The sequence below is a fragment of the Stigmatopora argus genome, chromosome 12 (assembly GCF_051989625.1).
Source record: "Stigmatopora argus isolate UIUO_Sarg chromosome 12, RoL_Sarg_1.0, whole genome shotgun sequence".
Lineage (NCBI taxonomy): Eukaryota > Metazoa > Chordata > Actinopteri > Syngnathiformes > Syngnathidae > Stigmatopora > Stigmatopora argus.
The window spans coordinates 15,213,772-15,239,972 of NC_135398.1; the positions used below are offsets into that span (position 1 = coordinate 15,213,772).

Genomic DNA, 26,201 nt, shown 5'->3' on the forward strand with positions numbered 1-26,201 from the left:
TGATTTGATTACACAGGAAATGTATATATATAGAGTTCCACTTCCATAATGCATTAGCTCATTTAGTCATGTTTCTTCATTTTAGCCTTGGGTTGATGCTGATGCTTGCTTTTGCAGCGGCTGAAGACGATGATGATGACGGTATAGTTCACAACTCCTTACTTTGTCATTTAGGTTTCCTGATTTTCACATAATACCTGTCTTTACAGCTATCACAATATATTGTCAAAAAGACTTCGTGAACATAACATGGACGATCAGTCCGGAGCTGGCACCATACGCTGCCCGTCTTTTCCTTGGAAATGTTTGCATCCGGTCAAGTATGAATAGTTTACCAAATGGAGATTGGGAACTACATTTTGACTACAGTTTTAGAGACTGTAAATTTAAGAAGAAGGTAGGCATGGTGGATGTAAATCTGAATTCTCAAGGTCTTTTGATAACCAGTCTGTCTTCCACAGATTAAAGGAAAACATATTGTCCATTTAAATGTATTGACCTACAAACCAGGGAGAAAGTCAGAACCTCCACTTTATGAGTACTTTTTTGAATGCGTCCAGAGAAGGTATGTATATTACATGCACTGTTTTAGAGATTGCAGTAAAATTATGGTTTGTATGTTTCAGGCCGGAAGGGTGGATTCCTCCATTCTTGAACCCCGGTGCCAGTGTTTCCAAAGGACAGGGTGGGCTTGTTTTCCACATGGCACTCCTCAATGGTGAGTGCTTACCAGTCCTTAAAATATTTTTCAAAATCTGTCTAGACTTGGGGCTGATTTTATTTTTATTTATATAGAACAAATGTCAGGTACGGCAAAATCAAACATAATTCGGCTGGGCTCGTTCATGCCGATCTGGGCAGCTGTGGAGCAGAAAGCCCATCAGCCATTGCGTTTGTTCATGGAGGAATGTGTCGCAGCCCCGACTGCAACACTGCAGCCGGATCAGCAGCATTACCCCATCATTCAGAACAAAGGGTAGTTTGGAATTGCCTTCAGTTAGAAATATATATGCTGTTTGTAATGCACTCAACTTTTTACAGGTGTCTTGTAGACAGCGTTAAAGGAAATTCAATGTTTCTTCCTCGATACCATTCGTCCGCACTCGTGCTTTCCCTGCAGTCAACCGTGTTTGGTGTCGGAAAGGTGAGACCGCAGAGATAAACACAGTGAAGTGTTTAATGAGTGCTTTTCACGGCAGGTCTACATCCACTGTAAACTTGTTGCCTGGGATCCTGATGTTCTTGATAAAAGCAAGAAAGCTTGTCAATATTCAAAGCAGACTCTTGGGCAAGTGTTAAGATCTTATGATCTTGTTGTACTGTAAATGTATGCATGATATTGACCTAATTTTTAGATGGGAGTTGTTGGATAACCCATCCCAGAATGACCTGTGTAGCTGCTGTGAGGAGTCCTGCAACTCTCGGACCAAAAGGGGAGCTGAAGGTATTTCCTACCCTGACTACCTTGCTTTATGGTACTGACCCATGTGGCTTATATTTTTTATTTTTTTAATCCTTTCCACAGATTCCCAGGGGCTGAGTCACATTTCAGTGTTGGGGCCTTTGGTCATCGTGGATATGTCTGGCCAGGGAGGGATCTGGATGCCTTAAGATGTTGGTTGTGGAGAAAATAAAATGTTGGAACTAATGTGAACATTTCAATGATTGGTATACAAGTCAACAGTGCTGCTGGGACATTCACCCTTAACGTTGCATGCTGTAGCAGATATATGTACAGTGATCCCTTGAGTATCTCGGTTAATGTAGACCAGACATGACTGCGATAAACGAAAATTGTGAAGTAGGGTTGCTCCAATTTAAATATATATATTTTTTCAACTTCAGTGTGGAGGACAGGGGAGTGGCTTCCGCTTGCGAGTTTCAGCATGGATTTTCACATTTCAGTGTAGGAACAATAATACATGAAAAACAAAAGATCTGTGGATTGACTAACTGTATGTATACAGGAGTACTTCTATTTTCAAAAGTAATTAGTTCATTACTTTCGTAAGTTGAATTTTTAGAGTGGTATATTATATGAAAATTCTTTTTCGTTCTAGAGTCCTCAAAACTACTAACTAAACCCTACACTGATTCCTTGCTTTTTGCCGATAATGTAGACCAGACATGGCCGTGATAATTTAAATATGCAACGTACGATCACCCCTATTACTACATGCGTATTTTCGCACCCATACGCAAATATTACACAAGTACAATTATCAAAAAGTTAAGTATCACAGTTGCATGTATATGAAAATACTACAATGTATTACTGTAAATATAATCTATAATTTAAAAAATGTAAATACTTTAAGTATTGTACTCGGTGAGAATAGTTCCCCTCCGCTTGATTTAAATAAGTGTTATTGGAGCTTTAGTCCAAGTCCTCTTTATCAGATGTGAGAGGACTTTTTCTTTTACAAATATTGCTGTTGTCTTGACATCAAGAGTTTTGCCAAATACATTGGCTCTGTCATCCATCAATGTTGTCATCAGTCTCCTGAGTGGCCCCATGCAGTGTGTTGACGTCCTATCGTCATGCAAGCTGTACGGCCGTATCTACAGCGTAAATCCATCATAATGCTGGTTCATTTTTTTTTTATTCCTCGGAGTCTGAGGCTTAATCCACACGACAATTTGCAGTTCTGCACCTCGGAAGACGCAAGCTTCGGACGGTGAAGGAAAGCGGCAGCGTTCCGGGAGAAGAACGGTCGGTGTGCAGCATGGCAACCTGGGTGGAGAGACCAGCCGCTACACCTTGGACCTCTTCACCTTACGAGAATTTATTTTTATTTATTTGCAGCATACACCGCCACAACACGTTTGCATCTCTAGAGAAGTGTGTTCACTTTCTTTACCTCCATTTTAAATGCATGGTGGAGCCCATTAACATTAAAATCATTACTACTAGCTAAATTATGTCCAAAAGAACGCCACAGTGTAGATTCATTTATGCCGCAATTCCGTGCTACTCATTTAGCATATCAAGGAACGTTAAAAATAGGCAAAAAATTCCCTCGCAACAAAAGGGGATGGATGACAAGACACAATGCATCTATGCAATGTAATATATATTTGATGCGCCCGTTCTCCCTCTATTATAGATGCCTTCTTTGGTGCTGAGAGAAGTGCTGCCCTGACCTATGCCATTTTACCGCCATATTTCATCAGTCTTCCGGTTGCGAATTTCAGTGTAGATGTAGACATTTTTATGAACTTTTTTAATATCCTTCTGAAAAAAATCTATGATGTAGTGAAGCCGTGAAAGTTGAAGCCGCGAAGTGAAGAAGGATCACAGTAAAAATGATCAAAGTGACCCAATCTGGTATGAAAGATGTAAGAAACACAAAATTGACCGAAAAGTATTAATGTATTAAAATGAATAACAAGCATGCAAAAACATTTTCTATTCATGCAGGGGCATGAGTGTAAGGAGGAACCTAATGTTATCCAACATAAAAACCACCAGAACATGCAATTAAGTTAAATAAAATTATTTTTAGGTGTATCATTAAAACTTATCAGTTATCCAATTCAATCCAATCCAATAAACACATTTAAACAACATAAATGTAAAACAACTTAGCATTAAATACAAGTTGCAATATAAGTCATGCATGGATAACATGGCCCGCTTCTTCATTTCATTCACACCAGAAATTTTAAAGAAGAAACAACTTTTGCTTCATCCACACTCGAAAAACTAATGAGCGGTCAGCAAAATATGGGTAGTTTGTCAAGCAGTACGCTATGCTACTGTGTTAATTTCAAAATGCTACCAAGGATAAAGGAAATATATTTAAGTTTTGGGTGATTTCGTAACTTGGATTTTGTTTTCGTATATTGGAACAGTAATTTGGCATATCAAAGGGTTTCATAAACTGAAAATTTCGTATGTAGAAGCATTAGTAAGTAGAGGTACTACCACTATATGTTATATGGGACTTAAGATGTGAAACAGCGCCATCATGGGTGCAAGCACGATTACTACCTTCCCACACTTTGTTGGCTCATATTGGCATCAGGTATACCAGCATATATGTACATAAATGTTGAGCTTTGTCAATGGCCCGGTAAAAAAAATGTAGATTGCGTGATTGGCTCCTTGAAAACTAGATCTTGGAGAAAAAAGCTTTGAGCACCCCTGGTCTTGAGAATTGCAAAACTGTTCTTAATTGCCATATGTTCAATAAATACTGTAAAACTATAAAGGGCCTCTGATATGGTTAGTGTGTCGGCCTCACAATGGGGGACCTGGGTTCAAATCCAGGTTGGTCCACCTGTGTGGAGTTTGCATGCTCGCCTGCGTGGGTTTTCTCCGGGTACTCCCGTTTTCTCCCACATTCCAAAAACATGCATTGTAGGCTGATTGGACACTCTAAATTGCCCCTAGGTATGAGTGTGAATGGTTGTTTGTCTTCTTGTGCCCTGCGATTGCCAGGCCACCAATTCAGGGTGTCCCCCGCCTCTGCCCCAAGGTCAGCTGGGATGGGCTCCAGAACCCCCCGCGACCCTAGTGAGGATAAAGCGGTTCAGAAAATTAGATGAGATGAGCAGCAGATAAGTCTTTACCACTGAGTTATGGTAAAGTCTTATCTGTTGGTCCAAAAACTTTTAGGAGCACAAATCAACATTTACACCCAAGTCCTGGTCAATCTAATTCACCATATTTGCAATGGGGATTGGGAATTGAAATCTATTCGTTCATTTTCTGAACCGCTTTATCCTCACAACGGTCACGGTGGAGTTGAAATTTTCTAGCTATTTACTGTATTGTTTTTTTTATTTTATATCACACTGATTTGTAATGTACCATACCTGTCAACCTCTGCCGATAACTACCCTTATAAATGATTTTTGATTCCCCTTACAAACCCCCCAAAAAACGTACAAACACCGTACGACTCGTACGGTGTTTGTAAGGTTTTTTGGGGGTTTGTAAGGGGAATCAAAAATCATTTATAAGGGCAGTTATCGGCAGAGGTTGACGATTGTGTGCTGTTATTTTGCATGTTGATTTTTGGTGGTTTCCATAATTGTGAAGTGATCACAGTGATATAAAAAATAGTCTATACATTTGAGTAAGTAAATTTATAAATAAATTAAAAGGAATTCAAATAATATGATGAGACTTAATTTCTCAACATGAAAGTAGATTAAATGCTGCCATTCACGAATGGAACGTGGAGAGAATTCATCGTCGTCAGGTGCACCTGTACTGATTGACACACACCAGGTGCAACAGTTTAACCTAATTTTTACCTTGCAGTCAGACTGCATAAAAACAGCCTCAGCGCATGGCAGGCTATGTCCAGTCATGATGGCTTTCATTTGGCATAGTGCATTGCTTTTGAGCTTAGTTGCTGCTTTTTCAGTGTATGCAGGTAAGTATTCAAGTATTATTTTAGTTTATTCCCCCCAATTTGACTTTGTGCTGTAAATATTTCCTGGTGTTGTGTCTTTCTCTCCCTCAAGATGTCAAGCTGGACTGCAGGCCTGATTTTGTGTCACTAGAGTGGACAGAAAGACACCATGCTGATACATCGCTTTTACGTTTGGGAAACTGTGTTCCCACCAGTTCATCTGCCCGTGAGGCAACTTTCAGAGTGGCGTATACAAATTGCAATTTCAGGACAATGGTGAGTATGGATTTTTGACACACTCTTTGTGGCTTTGTGGTATTTGTTGTTTTACATTTACACTCTATCTCACAGGTCACTGGGAACCAGGTAGTGCACACCAATGACCTGATCTATTTGTCACCTGAGACTCAAGGGGAAACATATGTCCACCATGTTGTTTGTGTATTTGGGAGGTTTGTATAAAAAAACTAATTTGCATTAGCTGCAAATACATATTGGGTGACCCAATGCTTGTCCAAATATGGGAATAAGTCTACTTAGTCAAATGAGTTTATGTATGACAAAGGGGGTAGCCATATTGGGCACCCAAAGTTTTACTAATATTATTTATTAGATTTAGCAGTTATGTAAATTCTTCAGGAAAAAAAGTTGGGTGACACCCAGTTTGCTGCCAAAATCACAGGTTTTCATGATTTGAACATGTGGATCTGACTTCAAATCAATCTTAAATAGCACAGCAGCCAGTTGGTCAACAAAGCAGCTCCCTTAAATTAGTTAAATTATTTAGTTACTCCATAAATGCAATATAACAGTGATTCTAGACTGAGTACTCCATTAACTTATTGCTGTCCCCATCCCATTAATGGGGATATAAGTTCAGTTTGTCTGAACTGGGAGTGAGCAAGGATCAGACTATTCATTTGCAGCATGGCCTGGACATTGACTAGTATCACTAATTTAAATTCATGAAAGAGGGTAACGTGATTGTCTAGCATAGTAAACGATTAAATGATTGTTCATTTGAAGATATTTGCCATTTAATGTGTTTCAGGCCAAAAGACTGGTCCCCAGTCAGCTATGAACCTGTGTTTTCAACCTATGGCCAGTCAGCTCTAGTGTTCCATATGGCACTCATGAATGGTGGGTTCATGTCTAAAATGTAGTTGTGTGGACAACATAATTCCTTCCCACCCCTTCTCTTTTTAATATAGAGGACTTCTCTGGCCCAGCTGAATCAACTCGTTTTGCTCTCGGTTCGTTCATCCCAATCTTGGCTCGTGTGGAAGACAATACGCATCAGCCATTGCTCCTGTTGATGGAAGAGTGCATAGCTTCAACTACACCAGAAAAACAGCCTGACCAGTTTTACAACATTATTGGCAATAAGGGGTACTTTTTTCTCTTTCTTTTAAAAGCATGCATAATGGATAATCTACTCGTATAATCTTTTTTTTTTTTCCCCCCTCCCTCCTATACTAGATGTCTTTTGGACAGCAAGATTTCTCATTCCAAATTTGAGCAAAGAGAAATATCATCTGAAATGAGACTATCACTTCAAGCATTTAGATTTGCTCTTGAAGAGGAGGTAAAATTAAGACTTCTTAGTTTTATATCATTTATTTACTTTCTAATTCTTCACAGGTATATATTCACTGCAAACTTGTTGCTTGGGATCCATCTGGTATTGACACCACCAAAAAGGCTTGCCACTTTATCAAAGGGCATGGGTAAAACTAGAGCTTATTTGTATATTTTCTTTCTACAAACATGAAATCCTCTGTCTGTATTCGATTCAGGTGGGAGTTGGTGGACAACCCAGCACACAACAACCTATGTGACTGCTGTGAAACTAGTTGCAAATCCAGGTGGTCAAGGAGTGTCACTTCAGGTATTGTTTCATTATTGACACATTCACTGAAATCCTATTTTGCTAAGCCTACTTTGTGTTCAGGGAAACGTGGAATCTCCCAAAATGCAGTCCTTGGACCGCTGACAATAACTGAGGTTGGAGCCTGATGCAAGTTTGCAGCCTTGCCAGTTTGTGTAGTTTTTTCTGCATAATTTGTTCTTTCTGACAGAAATGGACAAGATAATGCTGCATAACTGTCAACTGATGTTGTCTCATTGTGTCACAAATAAAAAATCTGGAACACATGGCAGAATCTATTTTTTTCAATTAGTAACTGACTCCAGTAGTCAAACCACAAATGCTCACAATAGCAACTCTACATTGGCTTGCTTGAACTGGTGTGTATATATATGCTACTTTCATGCCTGATGGTTGAAAAAATTGGTTTTCCTTGTTAAAGGTTTGATGCAACAAGTCTTTTTGCAATTTAAAAGGACACTAACATTGGTGTTTAGTTTTTTTAATTATTTTTTTTAATTGGACCCTTTTTGAAAGAGCTATTTGGTCTGTTACCAATGTTCCCCAATTTATTCAATTTTTAAAGTTCCATTACCTGCACTTTCTAAAAAACAAATGCCTTCAAGTTGAACCTTAGTTTTTTTTGTCTGCTTTAGCATCTTGTAAGAGTAAAATACCCCTGATGAGTCAAACCTTACTTTTGTGGTGGGTTTTAGTGATCCTTGAAGTCTGATGTCTGGGGCCTTGTAGCCCTGGTAAGTATCACCAATGGCAAACTGGCCGGGGTTGAGAGACTAGACAAAAATGGCTAAAAAAAAACCCTGAGTAAAACCATTGAACTCCATATTCCCTTGCCTGGATGCAGAACACCAGGACCCTATTCTGGAGATAGGCCTGGAGGGGGGAATAATGGTGAGCACCTGATGGCTGGGCCTACACCCATGGGGCCCAGCCAGGCACATCACAAAGATGTGAGTTCCCCTTCACATGGGCTGGGCTCACCACCTGTGAGAGGAGCCAGAAGGGTCACGTGTATCGACAGTTGGGTGGTGGTCAAAGGAGGGGTCCCTTTATGACCGGTGTCAGTCTGGTCCACAGTAGGTTGGATTCTGCCAGGGCTGCCCTATGTCGCTGATTCTGTTCATCACTTTTATGGACAGAATATCTAGGTGCAGTCGTGGTGTTGAGGGGGTCCAGTTTGATGGCCTCAGTATTGTATCCCTGCATTTTGCAGATGGTGTGGTTCTGTTGGCTTCAAGCCGTGATCTCCAACTCGCTGGAATGATTCGCAACTGAGTGTGAAGTGGTCAGGATGAGAATCATCTCCAAATCTGAGACCATTGTGGTGAAGAAGGAGCTGAGCCTAAAGGCGAGGTTTTCAATTTCCCGGCCAATCTACGTTTCCACCCCCATCTATGGTCACGAGATGTGGGTCGTGACCAAAAGAACAAGATCCCGGATACAAGTGGCAGAAATGAGTTTCCACCACAGGCTGTCCAGATTCTCTCTTAGACTTAAGGTGAGAAGCCCAGTCATCCGGGAGGGGCTCAGAGTAGAGCTGCTGCTCCTCCGGACCGATACGAGGCAGGTGAGTTGGCTCGGGCATCTGATCAGGATGCCCCTGGACGCCACCTTCGGAGGGGTTGCGGACATGTCCGACCAGGAGGAGGCCACGGGGCCGACCTCGGACACGCTGGGGAGTCTATGTTTCCCGGAAACGCCTTGAGATTCTCCCGGAAGAGTTGGATGAAGTGGCTGGGGAGAGAGAAGTCCGGGCCTCCCTGTTGAAGCTGCTGCCCCCGCAACCGACTTCGGATAAAGCGGGAGAAGATGAGAAGAGAGAGCCTTAATTTCAAGTATCGGCCTTATATCAATCTATGAAAATGTCACTTTTTGAGTGGATTATGGAAATCTTTTCCATGATTCATTGATTTTGTTTTTTTTTCCTGCACCACTAATCCTCACCAGGGTCGTGGTGGTTGCTGGAGCATATCCCAGCCAACTACGGGTAGAATAACCCTGAATTGCTGGCCAGCCACTCCTTTTTCATGATTATTCAAAAAAAAATTGTTCCAATTTTAAATTAAATTATAAATTTTAATTTGTGGTTGAATTTCATTTACAAGTACAAAAAAATATTGAAGTGTTTTTTCCCCCGTGTTAACCAAAGAGTGAAACCAGGAAGATTTGTAATCCCCTCCTCACTAATGTCTTGTCCTTCCTCAAAATTGTCCTAATAGTAGTTTAAAATGTTTGCGGTTACTATACTAAATTGTGGTTGAGCATTTGCCAGTAAGTATGTTTTTCTACGTGCACGCGCATTTGCACACGATTACATTGTAGTATTTATTTCGAAACTAAGAGTGGTCATGTTCATGAGCTAATGCTAGCACGCTAACAGCTGCCAACTTTTAGTCATGTTTTCTGCCACTAGTTAGATTTGCGAGTAGGATAAAACTCGAAAATGCGTTGTAGGTCTATATATTCAATTTAACAGCATGTAAGGGGTCATTTGCAACACGTGCAATTTGATTTGAAAGTTCATAGTTCCAATCATTTCAATTATGAAAAAAATCGACAGCCAGATATGTAAATATTATACAACACATATTTATGCATAATATTGGCATTTGGCTTCATTTATATATACATCTCTATATCTATCGGTATATTTACATCTCTATATCTTTCTGTATATTTACATCTCTATATCTGTATATTTACATCTCTATATCTATCTGTATATTTACATCTCTATATCTGTATATTTTCATCTCTATATCTATCTGTATATTTACATCTCTATATCTATCTGTATATTTACATCTCTATATCTATCTGTATATTTACATCTCTATATCTATCTGTATATTTACATCTCTATATCTATCTGTATATTTACATCTCTATATCTATCTGTATATTTACATCTCTATATCTATCTGTATATTTACATCTCTATATCTATCTGTATATTTACATCTCTATATCTATCTGTATATTTACATCTCTATATCTATCTGTATATTTACTAAATATACAGATAGATATAGAGATGTAAATATACGGATAGAAATAACGATGTAAATATACAGATAGATATAGAGATGTAAATATACAGATAGATATAGAGATGTAAATATACAGATAGATATAGAGATGTAAATATACAGATAGATATAGAGATGTAAATATACAGATAGATATAGATATAGAGATGTAAATATACAGATAGATATAGAGATGTAAATATACAGATAGATATAGAGATGTAAATATACAGATACATATAGAGATGTAAATATACAGATAGATATAGAGATGTATATATAAATGAAGCCAAATGCCAAAATTATGCATAAATATGTGCTGTATAATATTTACATATCTGGCTGTCGATTTTTTTTACTAAATATACAGATAGATATAGAGATGTAAATATACAGATAGAAATAACGATGTAAATATACAGACAGATATAGAGATGTAAATATACAGATAGATATAGAGATGTAAATATACAGATAGATATAGAGATGTAAATATACGGATAGAAATAACGATGTAAATATACAGATAGATATAGAGATGTAAATATACAGATAGATATAGAGATGTAAATATACAGATAGATATAGAGATGTAAATATACAGATAGATATAGAGATGTAAATATACAGATAGATATAGATATAGAGATGTAAATATACAGATAGATATAGAGATGTAAATATACAGATAGATATAGAGATGTAAATATACAGATACATATAGAGATGTAAATATACAGATAGATATAGAGATGTATATATAAATGAAGCCAAATGCCAAAATTATGCATAAATATGTGCTGTATAATATTTACATATCTGGCTGTCGATTTTTTTTACTAAATATACAGATAGATATAGAGATGTAAATATACAGATAGAAATAACGATGTAAATATACAGACAGATATAGAGATGTAAATATACAGATAGATATAGAGATGTAAATATACAGATAGATATAGAGATGTAAATATACAGATAGATATAGAGATGTAAATATACAGATAGATATAGAGATGTAAATATAAAGATACAGTGGTACCTCGACATACGATCGTAAACCGTTCCGAGACTGAGATCGTATGACGAGGTTCTCGTAACTCGAGCAGACGTTTCCCATTGAAATGAATGGGAAAAAAATTAATTCGTTCCAGCCCTCTGAAAAAACACCAAAAACAGGATATTGGATTGGAAAAAATGTTTTATTTCTTCTAATTCCCCATCTATTAACAAAGTAACACATAACTAGTGGTTTAATAGAAATAAAATGTGTTTAATCTAACTAAAATTGGGCGGATTTCGCCGAGGGGAGAGGGGCACAAAAGGGGCGGGGGGCTTCGTTTTTTTTTTTTTCACACAACGAACTCGTAAACGGAACAAACACTCCACCCTCACGTTCGCTATCGATGGGCTGTTTGCTGTTGTACTATTCCCTTCAAAATATTCCGAAAATGATGCACACAAATGTCCTCACAATCGGATAACGCACGACCACTTGCCCGAGCAGCAGTCTTTTATCAGGGATTGCTCCGCTGCTCATGGGAGCTTTGGGGGCGCTGGCTAGCGGCTCCCTTTTAGCTTGTAGCATCTGTGTTCACATCCGCTTTGAACGGCGCCTATGATAGAGTTGCTACCGGGGATGCTATTGCGGGGAGTTGCGAGCCAGTGCCCCCGATGTTCTGCTCATGGGAGCTTCGGGTGCGCTGGCTAGCGGCTCCCTTTTAGCTTGTAGCATCTGTGTTCACATCCGCTTTGAACGGCGCCTATGATAGAGTTGCTACCGGGGATGCTATTGCGGGGAGTTGCGAGCCAGTGCCCCTGATGTCCTTATGAGCAGCGAACGAGAAGTAATATAATACTCCTCGTATTAGATAAAAATAACAGGAAATGCAGCAGCTGAGCTTACCCACGTATTGATTGTGGGTAAAGTTTTATTCTGAGAAAGAGTGCCATTGCCTGTCGGCGTTGTGTGCACGAGTATACTTCATTACCCAGAAAGCCCTCTTTTCCCCGCGCATGCGCGTTGTGCGTTTCCTGGTCTGAATAACTAATTCGGTGCTCGTAAATATTGTTATACACGAAAGATATGCAAAAAAGACAGTGGCATGGCCACCTGGCTTGGTCGCATCACGAAATTTTGATCGCATGACGGGCGAATTATTCGATCGAAATTTCCGTCGTAAGACGAGAATATTGTATGACGAGCGGTCGTGTGACGAGGTACCACTGTATAGAGATGCAAATATACAGATAGATATAGAGATGTAAATAAACAGATAGATATAGAGATGTAAATATACAGCTAGATATAGAGATGTAAATATACAGATAGATATAGAGATGTAAATATACAGATAGATATAGAGATGTAAATATACAGATCACTCTTTCTTGTAAATATACAGATAGATATAGAGATGTAAATATACAGATAGATATAGAGATGTAAATATACAGATCACTCTTTCTTGTAAATATACAGATAGATATAGAGATGTAAATATTATTTACATCTCTATATCTATCTATATATAGATATAGAGATGTAAATATTATTTACATCTCTATATCTATCTGTATATTTACATCTCTATATCTATCTGTATATTTACATCTCTATATCTATCTGTATATTTACATCTCTATATCTATCTGTATATTTACATCTCTATATCTATCTGTATATTTACATCTCTATATCTATCTGTATATTTACATCTCTATATCTATCTGTATATTTACAAATCTATATCTATCTGTATATTTACATCTCTATGTCTATCTGTATATTTACATCTCTATATCTATCTATATTTACATCTCTATATCTATCTCTATACTTACATCTGTATATCTATCTCTATATTTACATCTGTATATCTATCTCTATATTTACATCTCTATATCTATCTCTATATTTATATCTATATCTATCTCTATATTTATATCTCTATATCTATCTCTATATTTTTATCTCTATATTTCTATATCTCTATATTTATATCTCTATATTTATATATATATATATATATATATATATATATATATATATATATATATATATATATATATATATATATATATATATATATATCCTTGTCAGATAAAAAGTATCGTGGTTCGTAATATATCACAATTTTTATATATTGTCACAACCGTATTCCACATGATGTCTGACTACAGCCTTATTTGTTTGTTTGTTTGATGATACACTAGATAACAGGGGCACCAATGGAGTGGTTTCACTGCAACAAGTGCATGGTAACAAGAGGATCAAAGTTTGCAGTGTCCTCTTGTGGACATGTCATCTGCGAAGCCTGCATTGTCACACCTGGCAAGGCTTACCTTTATTTGAAAATTTTCTGCTGACTTTTAATAATTAGCTGATCGACAAAATAACTTGAGTCCCTTATATCTCTTCTTGTAATCTTGCTTCCCCTTAGAGCAATGTGGCGCATGTGGAAGCAGCTGCCGCTATATTGCCATCACAGATCAGGTTGGTGATGTTTACTTTTTGAAACGTGGTGGAGTGATACCCAGAGTTTAGAAAAGAAGGAATTCTACATTTTTGTTATATTACAATATTAAGGTATTCCAGTAGAGTCATACCTCTACTTAACAATGCCTCTAGGTACGAAATTTTCAGGTTCCGAATTTTTTTATATGCAAATGAGTGAGTCGAGATAGGAAAACGACCCAAGTTACGAAATCCGATGCATTTCTCATCTCATCTTCTGAACCGCTTTATCCTCATTAGGGTCGCGGGAGATGCTGGAGCCTATCCCAGCTGTCTCCGGGCCAGAAGGGGTGGGGGGACACCCTGAATCGGTGGCCAGCCGATTGCAGGGCACAAGGAGATGGACAACCATGCACATTCACACCCATACCTAGGGGCAATTTAGAGTGTCCAATCAGCCTACCATGCATGTCTTTGGAATGTGGGAGGAAACTGGAGTACCCGGAGGAAACCCACGCAGGCCCAGGGAGAACATGCAAACTCCACACAGATGGACATGAGCTGGATTTGAATCCAGGACCCCAGAGCTGTGAGGCCGACGCGCTAACCACTTACCCCACCGGGCCGCCCCATGCATTTCTTTATCTGTTATTTTATTTTGAAAATATTGTCACGGATGCATTGATTCTCACTTTAGAGACCTGCTACCCTCTACTGGGCTCTCATTTCATCGCTCTCATTCTATCTCATATAATGACAATAAAAACATTCAATTAGATTCAATTGGCTGTCTCACAACAACCACTATCCATGTTTCAAGATTCTCTCTAACATACCTAACATGCATTCCCAGAATTCCAGAATATTAAGTTTACATTTTGCAGTTTCAAAAGAAAAAAATGCAAATGATTGCATCAAGACAGAATCTTGGATGGTAAATTGAATGTACATAAACTGTGGGATAGGTCTTAAAAATGGCTTTCTGTTATAGATGAAACCACAGGAAATTGTGCTTTTCAAGGATCCTGTGATGCTTGTCCAGTCACGCCTAGAACATATTTCAAAGGTTTGCCCACTCCAAGCCCTTTAATCTTAACCTTTTTAGTAGATATCATTTTGAGATGTATTTAACCTTATTAATGATCTAATAAAGTCAGTGGCATAACTTAAGTATTTATGGCGGAGGATGATGCTTTTTTGTGTGAGGCTTTTCTTTCAATTCAAAATGAGCCAACCTGGTTGGTAAATTTTAAATATAACATGAAGAACAATTATGGATATAAAACAACAGCTAAGAGCAGCAATTCTGTTGGTCAATGCTGGTCGTTAGAGGGTCAACTATTATTTGATTAAACCACTTACATTATTATAGCTTTTTTTTTCTTTTTGGGGGGTAAATCCACCCTTGGAAAACATTTTAAATCCCACCCTTCATGTTTTAAATATTCCACATACAAAATACTAAAAGTTTTGGAGTAATTGTGGTTGTTCTGGAACCAAATGTAGAGAAAATAATAAATCATTTTAAATAGCTCAAATAAGCCTGGATTACCCCATTTTTCTCTTGTACCACCCTATAAGGAATCTTAAATAAAAGTTGGACTGTCCCCCACAATGACATGCACACTCTCCGTTATCATAACTTTTTTACCATGGTGGAAGAAGAAATCAGTGGTTCATTGGATTTGACTTTCCATGTGTCCATCCACAGAGTGGCCCAGTTTTTGAATTTGAGCCCCTTTTCAAAGACCCCAGACCCTGCAGGTGCAGCTATCCACCCAGATAAATAAATGAATCGGGCTAGGTGCAGAATATATGACATTTTACCAGTGGTTTCTAATCAGGTCGATTGATGTTGTAGAATATCACCCACCATGTACCCTGCTGTTGCCTAGGTGAATAAAATAACACAAGGACAATATTCCCGCAGATTGCAACTTTTCAGCAGGCCCAGATGAGAAGAGCAACGGAATACTTCAAGCACAAATCAGTTACACTGGAAAAGAATCTTCAAGAAGTCACTGACAAGAGTTACAGGTAACTATAGAATATATTCATTGATCATTAATAAATGAGGTAAATATTTTCTTGACTTCTATTGCTGTTTCTTTTGCCTTAAGACAAATAGCTGAATTGAAAAGAGAGAATGCTGATTTAAAAAAGCTAAATATGGATCTTAAAAGCGAGATGGCAGAGCTGAAAAAGCCTCTTTCACAAAGAAGGGTATGTATTCTTAGTATTTCGAAGTAAAATAATACGTTGAGATACGAGACAAATTTTGAGATACGAGCATACGAGACAGGCAGGTGGCCGAGATGCGAGAGGCTGCGTTTGATTTCAGCGCATTGTCTTTCTCGCCGGATCTCCCTTGTTCAAAGATATCTACGAGCACTAGGCGGAGCGTTGCATATTTTTCTGTGTTTTTTTCCATTACTCAATGCAGAAGAATTAAGTGAAAAACAATGGGTCCAAAGCAAGCCGGTGCAATGAAGAGTAGTGCGAAGAAAAGGCGTATGATGACAATCGATATTAAGCACGAAATAATCGAAAAACATGAGTAGTGTACGTGTGAATGAGGTGGCTCGCAAATACGTATGGAGAAGCAAGGAGTTCGCCTCGAAAGCCGCGGTGGAATACATTAACCTCTTTGCCTTGGTTATTGCACAAGAAGGTTAAAATTTAGTGTCACGTAAGATTAAAACTTTTTGTGTATAGGAATCTAAGTTCATTTAAGGTAAATTTAAAGTTTATGTTACGTTACGAGCGCATCGGTCAAGTGACTCTCTCTCTCTCTCCGCGTTGTACTGAATAATGTCTCAATTTAGTATTAAACATCATAACCGCCATTTGTTAATCTGTTAGTAGATGGTGAATTACAACCAATAAAAATATGTTTTTCAATTGTAATTTCCTGTTTTTGGGGTGTTTTTTTCAGAGGGTGGGAACGATTTAATTTGTATTTAGTTCATTTCTATGGTAAATGTTGATTTATGATACGAGTAAATCGACATACGAGCTCGGTCCCGGAACGCAATAAGGTCGTATTTCAAGGTACCACTGTACTTTGTGTTGTATTGGTGGAAATTGAATTATGTTTCAAATGGAGAATTTTTAACTGATTTTGTAACGCATTAAGCTCGTATCCCAAGGTATGACTGTATGTTTTTAATATGAATGTATAAAAGTGTGAAAGTATTTAGGAGATTGTTTTCTAAACGAAATCTGCTCTCCACAGGTTTCTCCTGGACAATTTCAGAAAAATGGGTAAATGTATTTGAAAAAAAAAAAAATACTAATTACATAATTACTTGTTGAGGCTGTCTGTTACATTTGTCTCATGCAGCGTACAAAGGATCTCTCTCCCAGTGGGTGTCACTTCTCCAGGTAGTCTGAGTTATTCAATTAGCTTTACATACTTTATTTTCATATAGACATTTTTTGGTCATGTAGGCAACACAAGGTTAATATTATGTCTGACGTTACCCTGAATTAGATATGGATGCCGAATCTTAGGAGGAAATAATGTTTGCACTTTTATATAGTGTATTGTAAGTATATTCTTATTGGATTGTTTGCGACAAGGGAGAAATGTGTAAAACCTAAACAGGAAATTTCCCATTGAACACGTTAGAACAGGGGTCGGGAACCATTTTGACAGCGAGAGCCATAAACAATTCATATTTTTAAATGTTATTCCTTGTGAGCCAAACTCAGAATTAAAAAGGAAAAATACATAAAAACGTGCATTTTTTTAGTCATTTCACAACTTTTCAAGTAGTAAAGGTCTGATTTTTTTTGACAATATTGTTACGTTGCGGCCCGGTGGCGCGAGTGTTTGTGCGTCGGCCTCACAGCTCTGGGGTCCTGGGTTTAAATCCATGTCACGTCCACCTATGTGGAGTTTGCATGCGTGGGTTTCCTTTGAGTATTCCGGTTTCCTCCCACATTCCAAAAATGTGCATGGCAGGCTGATTGGACAACTCTAAATTGCCCCTAGGAATGGGTGTGAGTGTGCATTGTTGTCCGTCTCCTTGTGCCCTGCAATCGGCTGGCCACCGATTCAGGGTGTCCCCTGCCTGTGGCTCGGAGACAGCTGGGATTGGCTCCAGCACCCCCCGCGACCCTAATGAGGATAAAGCGCTTCATAAAATGAGATGAGAATATTGTTACGCAGTTGCTAAACAATGAGTATCAATGAGAGTATGCATGCAGAAGAGTCTAATGAAAAAAGATATTAAAGGGGCGCAAGAGGTAAGTGTCAACATCACAGTGCCAACACGCCGCTCCTGCTGTTGCATTCGGGACTCAGCTTTCTCACCATCGGTTTCCATATTTTACCTCACAGGTGAGTGGAGAGCCATATGCACCCATCAAAAGAGCCACAAATGGTTCACGAGCCAGAGGTTCCCTACCCCTGCATCAGAAGAATAGATGTGTTATTTTACTGTGTTGATTTAAATGAAGTCTCATCTCATTTTATGAACCCCTTGATCCTCATTAGGGTCGCGGGGGGTGCTGAAGCCAATCCCAGCTGTCTCCAGGCCAGAGGTGGGGGACACCCTGAATCGGTGGGCAGCCGATTGCAGGGCACAAGGAGACAAAGGACAACCATGCACACTCACACCCATACCTAGGGGCAATTTAGAGTCTCCAATCAGCCTACAATGCATGTTTTTGCAATGTGGGAGGAAACCGGGGTACCTGGAGGAAACCCACGCATGCCTGGGTGGAACATGCAAACTCCACACAGGTGACCGACCTGGACTTGAACCCAGCACCCCAGAGCTGTGAGGCCGACGTGCTAACCACTCGCTCCACTGGGCCGCCCTTAAGTGAAATTCGGTTGGTAAAATGTTGCTATAGATCTGCATGAATCGTAATGATGTAATTCCATAATTTGTTTTAGCACTTGGAGACGATTGTTCCCAAGTAGAATGCCATTCAATCATTCATTTTCATGACGCGCTTATCCTCACAAGGATAGCAAGGGGTGCTGGAGTCTATCCCAGCTAACTATGGGTACTAGGTGGTGGACACCCTAAATCGGTGGCCAGTCAATCGCAGGGCACAAGGAGACGGACAACCATTCACGCTCACAGTCATACATAGTGGCAATTTAGAATGATTCAACCAGCTTACAATACATGTTTCTGGGATGTGAGAGGAAACCGGAGTACCCGGAGAAAACCCACGCCAACCCAGGAAGCACGTGCTTCACACAGTGAGGACCGACGGCCCCGGAACTGTGATGCCGACGCTCTCTAACCACTCAGCCGACGGGCCGCCTTAGAATGCCATTCTATTTCAGATATTGTGAAGCTCACCATTTAATTTCATGTTAATCTTATTTTCTATCTCCAGTTACACCTCCCTTTGGAACTATCAGGTGAGTGTGGCACTGTAACGATACTTTATATTTTGATTTGGGGTCAGACTAACAAAAGAAAAGACTTTGCACTTGGTATCAATATTTTTATGTTGTTTACCGTCACCTAAGATTATCGCATTTGCCAGTGTGGCCCAGAGACCGAGATCTTGCATCCCGTACAGTTAAGTACAATAATTCTTTTCGATTTCATACAATAGTTAAAAAAAATTTTTTAATGATTGTGCTTTGGAGATTTGCCATAAAGTTCTGTGAAGTAAATGTTGCTAGATTTGAAAAATGTCCAACTGTTTTGCACAGACTCCTGGATCAACCACTTCGTTTTCTAGCCACAGTTCTCATAGTCACAGTAAGTGTTATAAAGTCCTCTTTCAATAATTTATAGACTCGATTTGATGTTTTCAAAATATTGACTGCCTTGAAATTACTTCCTTACAAAGGGACACCCATTAACAGCCCAGCTACGAGGTGAGAAATGCAATCCTTAACAAGGCTCATCACATTGTCTCATTTACGTTGTTCTTTAATTTCTGTTCCCCACAGAACGTCAAACATCTTCCAGTTTCCGCTGATGAATAGTTTATCCATACATACTCCTAGGCATTAATAGCACAAGCTAGAGAAGCATTATCTTAATGTAATATTTTCTGTTGAGTAATTAATTCAAAGTAATTAAACCGTAATATGATATCAATGCACTAGTTTCTTCATGGGAAGTAGGGATAGATGCTATATATCGACAGAGTAAACTGTAAAGCACGCTATTAATATTAATTTCACAATCCCTTGCCGGACTTGCAATCCAATTATATAAAGCACCCTTCTTGTATGTTATAATTGATTCATTTTTTTCTTTTACAACTGCAAATTAGTTAAGAGTTCCAAGATTTTTCTACAAAACATAACCACATTAGATAATATGGTAAATATATGCATTAATAAATTAAAAGCACTTGAAGAGTAGAAATATTCTGCTGTATATTAATATAATTTCTGATAACCAGCTAAATATAACTACTACCCTTTTACATTCCTAAATGGCACACTTTTTATGCACTCTCCCTATTCAGTTCAGGATAATAAAAAAGTAGGAATTACCAGCTTCAATGAGGTATGGAATCAGAATAGTAGTTTAGTAAATTACCATATTGACTCGCATATAAGCCACACCCTTAAAATTGTTGAATTTTACAATTACAATCACGTGTTTCTTCGAAAGGAAAATCTTAAGAAAAATCATCACGTGGTATTTCTGTGATGCTGTATGAATCAAAAGCACATTATTAGGGTCAATATCATAAGGAAGTTAATTTGCCTGTGTAATGTTGTTTTATTACAAAATCAAGGGTACTCACATCTGGCCAGTCAGAGCACGTTTAACTAGATAAGACGGCGAGGCCCTAGGTAAGATGGCGACGCCCTGAGCGAGCAGTGACAGGCACAAGTGAGTTTTTCACGTTTGATGCATTTTTTTCTTTAATTTCATTCATAGATGTCAAAATAAATTTTGTTTAGTGTTTTATCTGTTTATCTTTTCTCTATTTTGAAATAAATGACCGTATTGGCCGCATTGTCTTGCGTCATGACGTTATGGTGTTATGGCGTTGTCACCTTGCAGTTAAGCGCATGTCGCCTTTTAATGCGCATATAAGCCGTACACTTGATTCAGTCATCATTTTTTTGTCCAACAAATGTGGCTTCTATGCGAGTAAATGCTGTATTTCATTAATGTATTTCAACAGATTGACCAAATGAATCACAGAATGTGTTGTGGTACATTTTTTTAATCTAAACCTGTATAATTTAAACAACAGCAGGTTAAAAAGGAGGACAGTGTTTAGTACATGAAATAATTGGACTTATCATACATAACGGCAGCAGGCTCCAAATCCAAAGTGCAAGATGTCAAATTTAAGGGGAAATGTCCAGTGTGCATTCCTTATAAGGAAAATGGGCTACAAAGGAATGATAACACATAATGATATCAGTGGCAAAGTCAACAGAAATCTTGTCTTGTCCACTGTACTTGGGTACCAAAGAACCATCAGTTTAAATTACTGCTACAATGAGCTATTCTGCAGTTCATATCTAAACAAATAGAGAACAAAATATAGCAAACCAGTGTACAGGTTTCTTTCCTATTTACAGTAACGCAGGCAGAAAAGTTCTTCAGTTTCAAATATATTATGATAGGCAGAAAATGAAGTCAATTGACATGCCTCAAACCTTGATTTGGGCTTGTACTCGGAAGACTAAATGTTACAATCGTGCTTTGGGTAAAGCAAACATGTTTATAGGCTACCACGTGGCAAATAAGATTGCTGGTAGGGACGAGAATTAAGAGTACTTCGTCGTCACCTTGAACCATTCAGGGTGGTTCTTTTACTTTTAATCTGGAACGACAGGTTCTTGATCAGTCTCTCCTACGACGACCTGAGCTGAAAACCAATCTCGCACTTGTTGGTAACTCATTTTTGACTTCTTGCATAATATGTCAAGGTCTTTTTCATTGAGGCAGCCCGTTGAGAAAAAATAGTTAATTAATGGCTGGACGTTGGGCGAACCCGCACAAGTTCCGTTCATTTGAGATTTACGTTTGCGGCTGCCTCCAACCTGCGGAGATGTTCCTGAGCCGTTAGGTAAACCGGCATTACTCTGCTGGGCGGCAAGCTCTGCCAGGAATTTGTCACGGACCCCCTTAACCCATCGCAGCTGGCCGTTCTTAACAGCGTAACGCGTGTCCCCAAACCACTGAATAACATCAGCTCGAGGTAAACCTGTAATTTTCACAAGTTCTGTGTAATCTTCGCTCTTGGGCCACTGGCAGCGTAAGAAGTGCTGCTTTAATAAAGCCAATTGCTCCTTGGTTTTCCTCGGTCTGCCACCAGATGCTCGGGATGTAGATGCCGTCGAGAGGTGTAGATTATTGCCCCTGGCCGAGTGGACTGACCTCTTTGATGTGCTGATGCTGTTTGGGGGCTGTTTAGAAGGCGATGTTGCAAGTGGTGGAGTTCCAGGGGGGGAGGAACAGGGAGAGGATTTGAATGTGTCGGGGGCTTCCTGCGGTGGAGCCTGTTGGTCAAGCTTGCAGGGCTTAATTAACTGGAGAGGTTCTTCTTCGCTCTGGTCGCCATCTTTCAGGCTGTCCCCGTCGCCAGACAGGTCTTCCATTGCTTCATATCCCTCGGCCTCCATGTCTCGTTCCCCAAATGCCTCGAGGCTGTGAGACAAAAATGTCTGAAAGAAATGGGAATTTCTTATCACATTGCTTCGGGCTCCCTCCTGGCCCTTCCCGGCAGGGTTGAAAAGACGACTCCTTTGAGTCGTAAGTGAAAGAGGTTCGTTTTGTTGTTCATGTTTGGCTCCTACAGTTGTGAGGGTAGAAAAGCCTTGGGCTGCTGCCAGGCTTCCTCGCCCGACTCTAAGCTGGTAACGGCTGTCACTGAACCATTTACGGATGTCGTTGCGTGTCAAACTGGTCTCTTCCTGTAAGCGCCTCAGCTCTACCTCTGCAGGCCAGTTCTCTCGCAAAAAACTCTTACGAAGTGCAGCGAGCTGAGCTTTCGACTTTTTATAGCGCCCATGGCGGTGTCGTTGCGAAGAGGACCCTGAAAGGTCTAAGGACACTTCGGCAGCATCGGGGGCCACAGTGGCACTTGACGGCGTGTCGCTCGGCGAGCGGTAGAAGTAGGAATCCTGAGGCGGCGGTAACGTGGAGCTGAAACACGGGGAGGTGGATTTGGTTGGTTTATAAGAATCTGGGGATTCACATTTTGGTGTCTTCTTCTGGGGGGTCACGCTGGGAACAGGCTCTGGTTCAGAATCTCTATCCTCAAGGGCTTTGGCTTCTTCGCTCGTTTCCGCAGAGTCATCAAAAGAGTAAGGCACGGATAGTTTCCGGCGTGTCTCCTCTATCTCCTCTGATGACCAACTGATCCCATACTTAATTCTCTGTACCATAAACCAAACCTTAACTTTGTCCAAGGGCAGGGAACACACTCGAGCTAGGGTGTTGACCTCGAGTGACGACGGGTATGGAAACAAGTTAAAGGCTTGAACTAGCTCTGGGATGGAGTCCAGTTCACGGGTTTGATCAGAATGTGTCCAAACCAATTTGAGTTCTTCTGACACAAGGGGCAAACACACCACAGAGTTGTGGTTGGTGGTAAAACTGGATGCAGAGCTGGGGTTGCTTTCTTGTGACCTGGCAGGAAGATGCAAATCTTTAACAGTGGGTTTGTCTTCTTGCTTTGCTTTACAAGCGGTCTTGGTCATTTTGCCCTCCAAGAACTTCTTGGCCGCATGTAGTCGAACTCTGCCATTTTGTTCCTCGTGGGTTGCCATTTGGGCTTTGTAACAAGGGTCTTTCACCTGGAAGGAAATAACATTATTTTAGATGTTGAATATCCATAAGAAATGCTTGACCATAATAGTTGTTATGCTAATGTTTGAAGAACTTTTGTTTTGCTATTATTGTCCAAGTCGGTTATTGGACAGCTGTTTCCCCTCCCCCCTTTCTACTTTGAACTCCTTATTCTGAACTCCCACTGAAACGAGTCGTATACCCGGTCCAGACTGGGATCCCCTCCCCCAAAGTGTGGTGGGTGACTTTTGTTTTGTGTGCGCAGGGGGGGTGGTTGGGTGTACTGGTCGCAAAGGGTGGGAGCGTGGAGAACGGACATCCATGAGAAAAAAAAAAAAACCCTTCACGGTTTACGTTCTCACCCTTTTCTCTTTGGGCTTTGTTCCACTTCAAGTCCCCAAAGACAAGTAGAGCCCCTTCACCAAGGCAAACAGCACAGCAGAAGTCTGTGAACTTGTAAATGGAGAAAAATGTCAGTAATTGTCAGTCTTGAGTTATCATTTTATTGTCCAGAAACACCAAATACAAAAATTACTTTGAAAAAAAATGGATTAAATGGTAAGCAACAGGTAAAACAGACCACATTTCCAATGAGTTTTATGTGAGCTATATATATATGTATTTTTTTTTAACTAACTGAGCAGTGAATTAGTAGTTTTAAGTTTAATTACCACATTATGTAAACATTTAATGGATGAATGAGTGACTGGTAGATAGCAATTAAACACCCCCATTAAAAAGACCTCATGTTAATTATTTAGTCAGCCATTAACGCGGAACATTTTAAAGACAAAAATAAGAGCACTCGTGCGCATCTTGTATTGAGAACGGCGGACGATTTTGAGTCGCTTTCTGAACACGAGGAATTATTTTGTATTTTTTTTTTCATTTATTTATTTTTTTAACCAAACCACGAGCCAACTCCAACGCCACATCGTTCGTCATTCGTGACCTATTGGAACAAATGGGCTGGTAATTTAGTAGCCGCCACATCGTTCGTCATTCGTGACCTATTGGAACAAATGGGCTGGTAATTTAGTAGCCGCCCCCCCTCCCTCATGTCGTCTATTTAGTTGAATGGAAAGCCCTAAAAATGTGTAAAAGAACCGTAGTACTCAAAACGAAGAGGGTGTATCGGGAGAAAAGTTACTCGGTTGTACCACTAACAATGGTAGTCTTGCCTGCCCCGCTTATGGCGTACTAAGTAAAACGCTTGACTGAGCTGGCGCACTTCGCCGCCAGACACACCGAGTGTTCTTGTCCAAAATAAACTTACCACAAAAGAATCCGTCTCCCCGTGCTCCGCGTGAGCGACTAGACCACCAGAAAAATCCTCGAGTTTCCCTTTAGTGAGAGGCGACTCTAAATGGCCGAAGTTTGAAAGAAACAGTATGGACACAATGCCCGTCCGTCTGGCGGCTTGACCCTCGGTTTATTTAACCGAGCACCTCGTCGGATTATCGGCCAAAGAAGGCGAGAGCCGACGGCGGCTAAGTTTGTCCCCCTTTTTCCTTGTACTTGGTCTCGCTCTCTCTCTCTTCCCCCCGTTCAGGCGTTTTTAAAGTCCAAACGGAGAGGTCGTGCTCGGTCGGTCTCGAACGCTGCTTGGTCCGCAGCCGCTTTTGTTCTGTTGAGAAGTGTTTCCACTGTCCGGTCAGATCGAGGCGAGGCGGAGCTGCGGACCAGGAAGCCCAACAAGGCCCAACTGACTGTCACGGCTTCGGCGGGGTGGGTGTGTCAATCCGCCGGGGAAGGCTTCGCATTGGTGGGCTAAAGCGTCTGTACAACGAATCCCGGCCAGTGGGCTCCACGCTGTTTTATACGTAACCACGTTGCGCGCCCCCATCAGATCTGGGCCACATTCTATTTACGACAAGGTTTATTTGCGTGGTCAACTCACTGCCAATAGAAGAAATACCGAATATCGCGGCTTCAACTATCGCGGCTTCATTACATCGCGGTTTTTTTCTGGGGGATTTCTTTTTTTGTTATTTATTTTTTGGGAAGTTCATAAAAATAGGAAAATTCACGCTGGAATTCGTAAGCGACAGCCACTCCACTGTACTCTGCTTGCTACTAGAACTCAGCACTGAAGTTAAAAATAAATAAATATATATATTTTTTTAAGTTCATAAAAATGTGAAAATCCACGCTGAAATTCGCTAGCAGAAGCCACTCCCCTGTCCTCCGATGGCTACTAGGACTCAGCACTGAAGTAAAAAAGTGTTTTTTAAAATTCATTTATTTCAATTTTATTTTTAAATAGGGTTGACCCTACTTCGCAGACACTCCAGCGAACCTAGTGATGATAAAGCGGCTCAGAAAATGAGATTATAGATGGGGAATATTTCCTGATTTTGTCTTTTTCAAAAGCAATAATTGCATTTTTTAAATCAATTTTTTTTTCGTTTTTAGTTCAAAACGCATTTCGTCAAATCTAAATGAATGTATAAAAATATTTTATGTTTACCACTTTATTATTGGACATAATTAAAAAAATATTTTGTTTCCTTTTGAAATATAAAACAAACGATTAAAAGACATGTTCCCTTACTAAGAAAAAAAGCTCAAATAAACATTGTTTTAGATTTATAAAAAAACTGAATATTTAGGGCTTTTGATACAGTTCTTTTAATCCATTTAAAAAAAAATCAAAATATATCTAAAATGGTCTGGCCCACATGAAATCAAGTTGTTTTATGATCAAAT

The 26,201-nt window shown here is 39.6% G+C and overlaps 4 protein-coding genes across 4 annotated transcripts; 3 read left to right on the top strand and 1 right to left on the bottom strand.

The window, feature by feature from the left end:
• LOC144085935 (zona pellucida sperm-binding protein 3-like) lies at positions 1–1,648 on the top strand. Its single transcript, XM_077615630.1, has 9 exons — positions 1–141; positions 210–397; positions 462–565; positions 627–718; positions 796–976; positions 1,042–1,144; positions 1,200–1,288; positions 1,356–1,444; positions 1,526–1,648. The coding sequence occupies exons 1-9, from the start codon at positions 69–71 to the stop codon at positions 1,609–1,611; spliced, it is 1,005 nt and encodes a 334-aa protein (XP_077471756.1). The 5' UTR covers positions 1–68; the 3' UTR covers positions 1,612–1,648.
• A 3,635-nt stretch (positions 1,649–5,283) lies between these two features.
• LOC144085910 (zona pellucida sperm-binding protein 3-like) lies at positions 5,284–7,520 on the top strand. Its single transcript, XM_077615593.1, has 10 exons — positions 5,284–5,387; positions 5,479–5,642; positions 5,718–5,818; positions 6,418–6,506; positions 6,578–6,755; positions 6,846–6,951; positions 7,008–7,093; positions 7,163–7,254; positions 7,318–7,370; positions 7,445–7,520. The coding sequence occupies exons 1-10, from the start codon at positions 5,321–5,323 to the stop codon at positions 7,457–7,459; spliced, it is 951 nt and encodes a 316-aa protein (XP_077471719.1). The 5' UTR covers positions 5,284–5,320; the 3' UTR covers positions 7,460–7,520.
• A 1,882-nt stretch (positions 7,521–9,402) lies between these two features.
• Positions 9,403–19,958, top strand: LOC144086104 (E3 ubiquitin-protein ligase RNF212B-like). Its single transcript, XM_077615904.1, has 13 exons — positions 9,403–9,525; positions 13,503–13,620; positions 13,730–13,782; positions 14,735–14,809; positions 15,674–15,780; positions 15,864–15,966; positions 16,979–17,007; positions 17,087–17,127; positions 19,105–19,129; positions 19,241–19,292; positions 19,430–19,478; positions 19,570–19,597; positions 19,673–19,958. Exons 2-13 carry the CDS (start codon positions 13,518–13,520, stop codon positions 19,734–19,736), a joined length of 729 nt encoding a protein of 242 aa, XP_077472030.1. The 5' UTR covers positions 9,403–9,525; positions 13,503–13,517; the 3' UTR covers positions 19,737–19,958.
• A 935-nt stretch (positions 19,959–20,893) lies between these two features.
• homeza (homeobox and leucine zipper encoding a) lies at positions 20,894–25,264 on the bottom strand. Its single transcript, XM_077616108.1, has 3 exons — positions 24,769–25,264; positions 23,855–23,945; positions 20,894–23,500 (listed from the first exon to the last, which is right to left on the bottom strand). Exon 3 carries the CDS (start codon positions 23,471–23,473, stop codon positions 21,518–21,520), a length of 1,956 nt encoding a protein of 651 aa, XP_077472234.1. The 5' UTR covers positions 23,474–23,500; positions 23,855–23,945; positions 24,769–25,264; the 3' UTR covers positions 20,894–21,517.
• Between the last annotated feature and the right edge of the window lie 937 nt (positions 25,265–26,201).